The sequence below is a fragment of the Ipomoea triloba genome, chromosome 1 (assembly GCF_003576645.1).
Source record: "Ipomoea triloba cultivar NCNSP0323 chromosome 1, ASM357664v1".
In the NCBI taxonomy this organism is placed as follows: Eukaryota; Viridiplantae; Streptophyta; class Magnoliopsida; order Solanales; family Convolvulaceae; genus Ipomoea; species Ipomoea triloba.
The window spans coordinates 36,546,186-36,556,373 of NC_044916.1; the positions used below are offsets into that span (position 1 = coordinate 36,546,186).

General features: G+C 37.8%; 2 protein-coding genes across 2 annotated transcripts; both read left to right on the top strand.

Annotated features, from left to right (window-relative positions):
• Positions 1-2,171: 2,171 nt before the first annotated feature.
• LOC116022042 (subtilisin-like protease SBT3) lies at positions 2,172-4,857 on the top strand. Its single transcript, XM_031262591.1, has one exon. It carries the CDS (start codon positions 2,354-2,356, stop codon positions 4,589-4,591), a length of 2,238 nt encoding a protein of 745 aa, XP_031118451.1. The 5' UTR covers positions 2,172-2,353; the 3' UTR covers positions 4,592-4,857.
• Positions 4,858-6,520: 1,663 nt separating this feature from the next.
• LOC116022584 (probable BOI-related E3 ubiquitin-protein ligase 2) lies at positions 6,521-8,880 on the top strand. The gene is made up of 4 exons (XM_031263344.1): positions 6,521-6,638; positions 6,720-6,823; positions 6,928-7,226; positions 8,236-8,880. Exons 1-4 carry the CDS (start codon positions 6,580-6,582, stop codon positions 8,761-8,763), a joined length of 990 nt encoding a protein of 329 aa, XP_031119204.1. The 5' UTR covers positions 6,521-6,579; the 3' UTR covers positions 8,764-8,880.
• Positions 8,881-10,188: the final 1,308 nt, after the last annotated feature.

The following is a 10,188-nucleotide window of genomic DNA, read 5'->3' on the forward strand; positions in this document are numbered from 1 at the left end:
ATTTTCTTCTAAAAAGTGTGAAAAATAAAATACTTAAGGAAACTAAGGAATTTATTTTCTTTAAATTTGAAATAAATTCTCATCAACCAAAGAAGATAAAATATTATTGTTTATCTCAAATTTTAGTAATGATTGCTCTCAAAAACGTGTTTTTCGCTAACTAAACATACCACTAGATATGTTCAAAAAAAAAAAAAAAAAAAAAAAAACATACCACTAGCTAGGGCCTAGGGTATCTCATCTCCTTGGATCCAAAAAATAAATTAATTTTATTTTGTAATTGAAGAATATAATACGAATTTTACTTGTTTAATGAATTTAGGAATGCACAAGAGCATCTTCATGAACAAGGCAAAGGTTTGCAAGTTTTGGATTGACATATCAAGGTAGGATATCAAAGAAGGGATTTTAAAATTTAACAACTTTTTTGTAAATCAAAAAATTTGAGTTAGGGCTAAAAGTTTTTCAAAGCTAGAGAATTACATCGTGGACCAAGGTCCAAAATGACATCGTTTTATATTAAGTTGTTAACGACATCAACCATCATGTTCATAATATTTGTTCTTATATTCCTAAATCTAAACTATATATAAATACTAAATTGCAGGCCATGTATATCATATTTATTTCCACTCACTATATAGTAAGTTTATAATATCACTTCTATATGTTCATAAAAACAAAGTTTAATATAAATAAACATTACACTGTAGGCAGGCGCATCATGTTTAATTACATTTATTCTATACTATATGTTCATAATATTTGTTATATATGATCATAAATCTAAGCCTTAATATACTTAAACATTAAACTGCAAGTACATCATGTATATTTTCATTCACTCTGTAGTAAGTTGTTAATTTTCCTTCTATATGTTTATAAAAACAAAGTTTAATGTACATAAGCATTACATGTGCACATCATAGTTATAATGTATAATGAATAGTTCGAATGTTTGTTAACCACGTCATTTTAAAACGATGTTGTTTTAAACTAGGGCTCACGATATAACGATTGATAATGTAACATCACTCTTTTATGCCAAGTATGGTATGATGATATCACTGTTATGTCAATTAATGATGTTAATTAGTATAATCATGTTGAGCAGATATAGTCCAAAAAAAAATTTTTTGAGCAAACAATAAGGTACTAACCAGGGCCAACTATATAATTAACTAACCACTTTTTTCGTTATTTTAAATGAAGGGACTCTAACCAAACAACATACAATAATCTACCTTAATCAAATTCCTCAAAACTGTCTCTTCTAATTTTCTCCTCTGCCAACAGCATGGGAAAAACAGGAATTTTCTATGGTTCCTTGTTGACACTGCACCCAAACAAATCGAAATCACCATGGGTAAAAGAAAAACAATAATAAAAAGCAGATCAGAAGAATAAGAAGAACAGTATAGTGGAGACAAATGAAAAGTTGACAGAACGTTGGAGAGTTGGATCAATGTCCTCAGAAATGTTGATAGCATGAGATTGAGTGAATCACTGAATCCGTGATGTTAACATTAGAGGCCACCCACTAGCAAAGAAGACATAATTTGGTAACTTCTTTGAGCAGAACTTTATAGTATGATGATATGAAGAAATATAAAACTAATTTTACCCATCATGGATTACGCACATGGTGGGTTCGAGACATACTTTAAGGTTCTTGTCTTGATCATAGCTAGCCACCCAATATTTTACATGATTTATGGACCAAATTTATTACCTTTATGCTAAGGTCTTTCTTTTTTCATTTTACCCTTTTCCAAAATTCCAAACCATCCTTTTGTCACTGTCAATGAACTAATGCAAAGAAAGTAAAGCAGAGAAACTTCAATTCAAGTCCCGTGATTCATCACCAGTCTAGTTTGTCCATAATTGACCTTAGCCTCTTAACTCAATAAGTCTAATAGACAGCTTTCACATGAGTTGAACTTGAAACCTTGTAATTCGCTAGGTTAACTGTTTGACCAATTTGGCTGGGTTGCTCTGAACCATAATTTTTTTGCAATAGACTCCATGATTGAAAATCGGCTGCATAATTGGCGGTTGTCTTTATTTATTTGCCTCAATGTAAAGATGACATACACAGAGAGATGGGCAGAACGTTAATGGCAAAAAAAAGTTTAATTTGCTGCAGACTTGAAATTCTTGCAACCTAGCTAGCTTGCAATTAGTGGATAAAAGCTAAAGGGTCCCCCAATCTGGTATAAGAAATGGACAAAGTAAATCACAAGTTGGAATTCTGGAATGCTGAAGCTTCCCATACCTTGTTCCTCTATATAAGTAAACTGCCATAAGTTGAGAAAAAAATAACCCATTCCATCCCAATTGATTGCCCCAAGAAATGGCTAATCATAGGGCGTTGTTTTTCCATTTGGCATTTATCTTTCTGCAGATTTTCTCCATTGATGGACAGTCTGAAACTTATATTGTCCATATGGATTTATCATTAATGCCCAGAGCTTTTACTAGCCATCAGAGCTGGTTTTTGGCTACCCTTTCTTCTATATCAAACACTGGGCTTGTGTATGCCTACACTAATGCCATCCATGGTTTTAGTGCAGTTCTTTCTCCGGCAGAGCTTGAAGCCATCAAGAAATCTCCTGGATATCTCTATTCCATTAAGGATGCTTCGGTTAAGGTTGACACTTCTCACACGCCGGCATTCCTTGGGCTGAGCTCCGACCACGGGGCATGGCCGGTGACGGACTACGGCCGGGATGTTATTATTGGGGTGATTGACACCGGGGTTTGGCCGGAGAGTAAGAGCTTTGGAGATGATGGGATGGGGGAGATTCCGGCGAGGTGGAAAGGGGAATGTGAGAGTGGAACTCAGTTTAGTCCTTCCATGTGTAACAAGAAACTTATTGGGGCTCGTTATTTTAACAAAGGCCTGCTTGCTAGGAATCCTAATTTGACTATTTCCATGAACTCTGCTCGGGACACGGACGGGCACGGAACTCACACGTCCTCCACGGCGGCCGGGGGCCGCGTGGAGGGCGCCGGGTTTTTCGGCTATGCCACGGGTGTGGCCACGGGCATAGCTCCCAAGGCTCGGGTTGCTATGTACAAAGCCCTCTGGGACGAAGGCGTTCAGCTGTCTGATATTGTGGCCGCCATTGACCAGGCATTGGCGGACGGGGTGGACGTCCTGTCGTTATCACTAGGCGTTGACGGGCTTGCTCTGTACGAAGACCCCATCGCCATAGCCGCATTTGCTGCAATGGAGAAGAACGTTTTCGTTTCCACTTCGGCGGGGAACCAAGGGCCCTACTTAGCCTCTCTACACAACGGGACGCCTTGGCTTCTCACGGTGGCGGCCGGCACCGTCGACCGGGAGTTCCGGGGGACGTTAACTCTTGACAGTGGACTTTCCGTTTCTGGCTTGTCTCTGTACCCTGGAAACTCAACTTCAACGTTGTCGGCCGTTTTTCTCGGCCAATGCACCGACACTAAACAGTTGAAGAACGCTGGCGACAAAATTGTCGTGTGTCTAGACAAGAACGGCACGGTCGGGGACCAAGTATTCAACCTCCAAAACGGAAAAGTCGGCGGCGGCGTTTTCATAACCAATGTCACCGACTTAGAATTCTTGCTACAGAACCAAATCCCCTCCGTGTTTTTAACCATTGAAGACGGCGAAAAAATTCTCCATTACATCAAAACCAATCCCGCGCCAAAAGCAAAGCTGGAATTTAAGATGACCTTCCTGGGCACAAAACCCGCCCCAAAAGTTACAAGCTATAGCTCAAGAGGCCCATCCCCGAACTGCCCAAAAATTCTAAAGCCCGATATTATGGCGCCGGGCTCTTTAATCTTAGCATCCTGGCCGTCGAATTCCCCTGTGACACAATTACCCTCCGGCAATCTTTTCAGTAACTTCAACCTCATATCCGGGACCTCAATGGCCTGCCCGCACGCCACCGGCGTCGCCGCGCTTCTAAAAGCGGCGCACCCGGATTGGACCCCGGCGGCCATCCGGTCCGCCATGATGACCACCGCTGACGCCACGGACAACACCGCCGCCCCAATTCAAGACATCGGTTTAGACAACGCCGCCGCCTCTCCTCTGGCCATGGGAGCCGGCCATATCAATCCAAACAGGGCGCTCGACCCCGGCCTCATATACGATGTGAGCACACAAGATTACATCAATCTTATATGCGCCCTGAAATTCTCGCCAAATCATACTCAGACCATCATAGGAACATCATCGTACAACTGCTCAAACCCATCATCTGACCTCAACTACCCATCATTCATCGCCTTCTTCCCCGTCAATGCCACTATATCTGATCCCAACAGAGTCCAAGAATTCCGGCGGACACTAACTAATCTCGGAGATGGAATGTCGGTCTATTCCGCAAAGCTGACGCCAATCGACGGCGTTAACGTAACCGTTGTGCCTGACAAACTGGTTTTCACCAAAAAATGCGACAAGCAAAGCTACAAGTTAAGGATTGAAGCGCCACCAACAATGGATAATTTCTTGGTTTTTGGGTCTCTCAGCTGGGTGGAGAATGCAGGTAAACATGTCGTCAGAAGTCCCATTGTGGCCACAACCTTAAATTTGGACGATTAAACAACATTTGACTCTTGATTTACACGGTAATTAGTGCTCTCTCATTCCAAAGCTTTCTAATTTTCATCTCATAATAATGTTTGTTTTTCTGTCACTTTTTTCTTTAACATTTTCCTTAGGTTAACTCTTTTCCTTGTTTCAAGCAAGGTAAACATAGAGAAAACTTCAAGAGGAAACATATTTCCGTTACTTGTATTGTTTAACATGTATGTGTATTGTAACAAATAAACAATTGTGCAATAAAATACATTGTTTTTACATTTAAATTTAAATGACATCAAGCTTAACCCGTAAGCCATTTGATAAACAAATTGCTAATGCAACATGTAACATGCATGCGGTTTGCACACGTCGTGAAGTTGAAGGAAGGAGATATGGTCATGGCTAGCTGTTGCAACAAACATCACTTTGTATATTTAAAAAATTATTATAAAAAACAAAGTGGGAGCGACTTATTGACCTTCTCAATCTGATGAGTTGGTCAGTTATTGACAATTTCTGGTGGTTTATACAATTGTGGTCCTTTACCAACTAAGGTCACAAGGCAAGTATCACTTGTAGTACATATTCAGGCATCAACAATGAATTTTTTCATAAATTAAAGAATTATTATAAAAATGCACGATCCATAGTTTCATGACAAATTGTTATAAAAAGACTTGTTCTAAAAGAAATTTAATAGGATAAAACAAAGAAAATGCAAGGATTTAATGGGATGTGACAGCCCAACAGATCAAATGATATAAGAAGTTGTTAATTGGGACAAACAATCACTTGGGACAGGAAGCTTGTTCACGGGTTCCTTAAATTATTGTATCAAACAATTCATGACCCACCCCTGGAAGTAATGCTTATCTCCAAGAAATACTTCAATTCGTCCCTTTCATTCTATATTTTTCATTAATAAAGCTTAATATAAACTATTTATAATGGGTTGACCGGAAAGAAATGGCAATATGGACTAGACTGACATAAGTTAGTTACTATGGGCCAACTTAATTTTTGCATTTAGCACTAATATATTCACCTCTTATAAGATAGAAACTATTTTCTTTTTTAAATACTCATATGATCTTTTATAATGTAATATATGCTCTATACCATTAGGGTTCAAATCAATGACCACTAATTTGGAATGGTAACTGGGATGTAATCACATTACATAAAAGTTGCCTACTAAAGAGTGTATACAATATATTGCAGAAATTTAACAAGCAAAATAAATCAATTTCAATTTGGGCTAAACTTCATTAAAGCTCTACCTTTTAAAAACTTGGAGGCCTAATAAGGAATCTATTTTGATGACTTTGGTCCACTAATGAGATATTACATTGGCCCATAATTTTCATCCTACCCAACTCACCAGGTCCTATGAAGCTAAGAAGCCTAAGATCCTTACCCGAGTAAATTTTGTTTTTTTTAATCCTTAAAGTTTTGACTTATTTTGATTTTGGCCCCTATATAATTTCATAGTCTTAGTTCAATCATAAGCATTTAAAATTGATAATGGTGGTACTCTTATGCTTCCATCCTAATGAAATTGGTTGTAATTCTTTCTTAGATCTTTAATTCTTACATTTAAATAGTATTTGAACTAAATCAAGAATTTTTAAACTTTTTTTAATAACACCATTTTATAGGAATAAAAAAACACTGATAATACATTGTAAAAACATCAAAAGATACAAGGGTGAAGACTAAGTATGAAATGGTGACAAATCCCTTCTTAACAATCAACCAATTGCTTATGAGCATCTCTATTGGTGAAATAAGTTTAGTTTTTGGTTAGATTTTTCTTATGTAGATGGAGGTTTTAGAGCTAAGTTGGGTTTTGCACTTAGGTTCCAAAATAGAATCTCCTCGACTATTACCCTTCATATTGTAATTATAAAAAGATGCGAGGATGATAATGCAAATAATACAGGAGAATCTTCTTCTCGCGAACCGCATCGAAGTCGTTCAGTAGCTCTCTGCCTCTCTAGCCAAGCATGGAGCGCCACTTCCAACAAAATTCACCTCAACCACACCAGCGGTCCATGCCCTTCAGGTAAACATCACTTCCAATTTCTCAAAAATCCAATCTTTTTCCAATTGTTGATTATCATTTTCTTCTTCGCATTTCTCTCAGAGATATGCATAACAGCATGAACGGTCAAATTTCACCGCCGGTCGTTTATTTCGACGGCTCAAACCTCCCCGATCGGTCTCAGCATCCTCCTTACGTCCCTCCGTGTACGATATGTGTATATATTTGTTCACATTTCAGCTAATTAGGCTTTAATTCGGTTTTCTTCTTGAAAGTTGGGTTTTTTATTTTTTGGGGTTTTGGGTGGCAGTTCAAGTGGTTGGGTTAGTGCCTGTTCCAGTGGAGGAAGCTACGCTGGATTTGCAGTGGAATTATGGGTTGGAAGCGAAGAAGAGACCCGAAGAGCAGGATTTTCTAGAGAACAATTCTCAGATATCTTCAGTGGACTTCTTGCAGCGGCGCTCAGTGTCCACTGGGCTCGGCTTGTCTCTCGACAATGGCCGACTGGCATCATCTGGGGACTCATCTTTTCTCGGTCTGTCAGGGGATGACATTGAACGGAAGTTACAGAGCCTTGATGCTGAAATTGATAGATACGTTAAGCTCCAGGTCTGCTTCAATTCATCTGAAAAAAAAAATTTGAAAGTTACATGCTTTTTGTTTAATAATGTGTACATTTGCTGCTTGCTTGACCTATTTCTTGTTTTTATTTGTTTCTCTTTTGTGTGCAAGTGACTTTGGGATTTTCTGAAAGCTAGGGTTTTGGTTTCCAGTATACATTGTTAAGAATGCTATCCTTTTCCTGCCTAGAAGTGATACTTCTTCTGGTGGATTTTTGTACAAATGATGATTGCAAGCCACTGGTTTCATTCATTGGCAGCCTGCTTATTTTTTTTCCTTTTTTTTATTTCTTCTCTTTTCTTGCTGCTATTTTTACACGTGCTTTACTGATTTTGTAATGTGAATGAGTGAGATAAATATATCTTCTGGAAAGCACTTCCTTGACAAACACAAGTCTTCTAACACATTGCAGTCCTCTAGAATTTTCCCCTTTCGGGGCACACACTGAAATTGACAATTTGCTACATCAGACCTGGTATAAGCAGCTTATACTTGATACTTCCATTAAGAAAACACTATTTACTTCAGGCAATTCATACAAGTATCGTGGATATTATGCTTTACATTTGCAGCATATTTATGGCTAGGTGAATGGAATGTTGACCTTGAAGCTGCAGTTTTTAATATAATTATTAAGTACCACATTGTGTTTGTATCTTATGGTTGATTCATTTGACTGATTTGAGTGTTCTATAATGTGGTCACATGTTGTTGACTTATTGCTACATTTTTAAGTTTTAGAGATCACTATTGCTATTTTGTTTATATCCTAACATTCCAATATGGGGATATACTTGTGAGGTCAAATTTTACATCTTCATTGATGGATTATGATCGAAATTGAGAATCTTGTTTTCTAGGCAAAGCTAAATACACCCGATAGAAGTACCGAGTACCTACTACTTAGTGAATGCATTTTCTGTAACCTTAGACTTTGTGTTCTTTTAATGATGGGTTTTGTTATTCATTTCTGTCTTATTTTTTTGTGATCTGGAAGGGTGATCAATTAAGGCAGGCTATACTAGAGAAGGTGCAGGCAAGTCAACTCCAGACTATCTCCTATCTTGAAGAAAAGATCATTCAAAAGCTACATGAGAAAGAGGCAGAGGCTGAATACACCAACAAAAAAAATTTGGAGCTTGAAATACAAATGGAAAAACTATCTATGGAGGCTGAGGCTTGGCAACAGCGAGCCAAATACAATGAAAACCTGATTCACACACTCAAGTTCAATTTACAGCAGGTTTATGCTCAAAATATAGATAGTAAAGAAGGATGTGGTGATAGTGAGGTGGATGATACAGCATCCTGTTGTAATGGGCGTGCCATTGATTTTCACTTGCTTTCCCAGGATAAAAATGGAATGAAGAAGTTGATGACTTGTAAATTTTGTAGAGTCAATGAAGTATGCATGCTACTTTTGCCCTGTAGGCATCTCTGCCTTTGTAAAGAATGTGAAAGTAAGCTTAGGCTTTGTCCTTTGTGTCAGTCCAGTAAATACCTAGGTATGGAAGTTTATATGTAATTAAATAATATGAATCAGTCTGATAGTCGACATTACCTCGGTGACTATTTTTCCATTCTGCTTTCTTTGTTGACTTGTTACTTATTTTCAGCACCTCTAAGTATTAGTTCAGTGCTATATCTGTTTTACCATTCATTTAGTTGGCTTTCTAGATGTATATATGTTTTTGTTGCTGTGAAACTGTCCTAGTAAAATCCTTTTGCTTATCCTTGAATGCTATACAACTAGTACAACTATTAACTATAGAGCTTTTGAACTTCCAGCATAGTTTCATTCCAATCAACTGCTTGTCCTCAAAAGAAGTCCTCCAGTAGGTGTTGATGCCATATGTAATGCCTTCTGGAGTAGGTTTCATAAAAAAACCCGACATTCTTTTATTCTTGTTTACTTGGAAAGCCAAGGAAAGCTATGATAAATTTGTTTTGTGTGTCAGGTTCAGAGTTTAAGAAGCTTATTATTGTTTATCTGCTATCAGAAGTCTAGGTGGTTGTTAGGTGAGGAAGTGATGGTGAAGCTTCATAAATCGTCGGTGAATAGGAAATAATCCATTAATCCTTGAAGATTGCAATTTTTTGTTCAGACTATGATATGGCTATCTTAAACTTTAGGGTATTTTTCAGTCACAAGCTTCTTGGTTCTTGGTCATTTTTGGTGAATGGATATATGCCTCAGATAGTCCGATCATGATTCTTGGTATTGAATGCCTTTCTTGTTATCAATGCCATTGACCTGGTAAAAATATTGAGCTAGAGAAATGGATGAATGTATTAGGTACTAAAATGCACAGTAATTTTATTAGTGTCTTTGATATCTGAAGGTTTTTCTTGTCGCCACTTGGCAATGACATTGTAATTTTCATGTCCAGCGAAATGGATGAAGGTCTACTCTGCAAGCAGGTTGAATCAGGTATTGGTTTTCACTGATTTCTATAAGCACATTCTGTACATTGAGTTAGCTAAAGGTTTTTTATTTGATTTGGTTGCATTTTCGAGTGCCATTTTTACTCGTCTATTTTATGGAATATTCATGCCTATTGATTCCTTTACCCGTTGTTGGACTGTTAAAATCAACTGACGGTGTCTTTAGGCTGAAAAGCAGTTGTTTTATTATTACGTTAGAATATTCATGCTTAGTGATTCCTTTAGCTGGAGTGTTGGAATGCTAAAATCAAGAAATAAACTATTCGAGAATGTTTTCAGATTGAAATTTGAAATGTGTGCATGGTAATGGTCATGCGTAACAGAGTAACAGACATGAACTATTGGTAGAGCTGACTGTAATTATCTTTTGTGCTTGTGGCTACTAAAGGGTCTTTTGTCTCATCATGCTTTTTTCCTGCTGGGGATTGTCAAAGATGGATGTTTTATAATACATAGAATCGAAGATAGATATGCAGATACTAAAGAGGGGGGGGGGGGGGGGGGG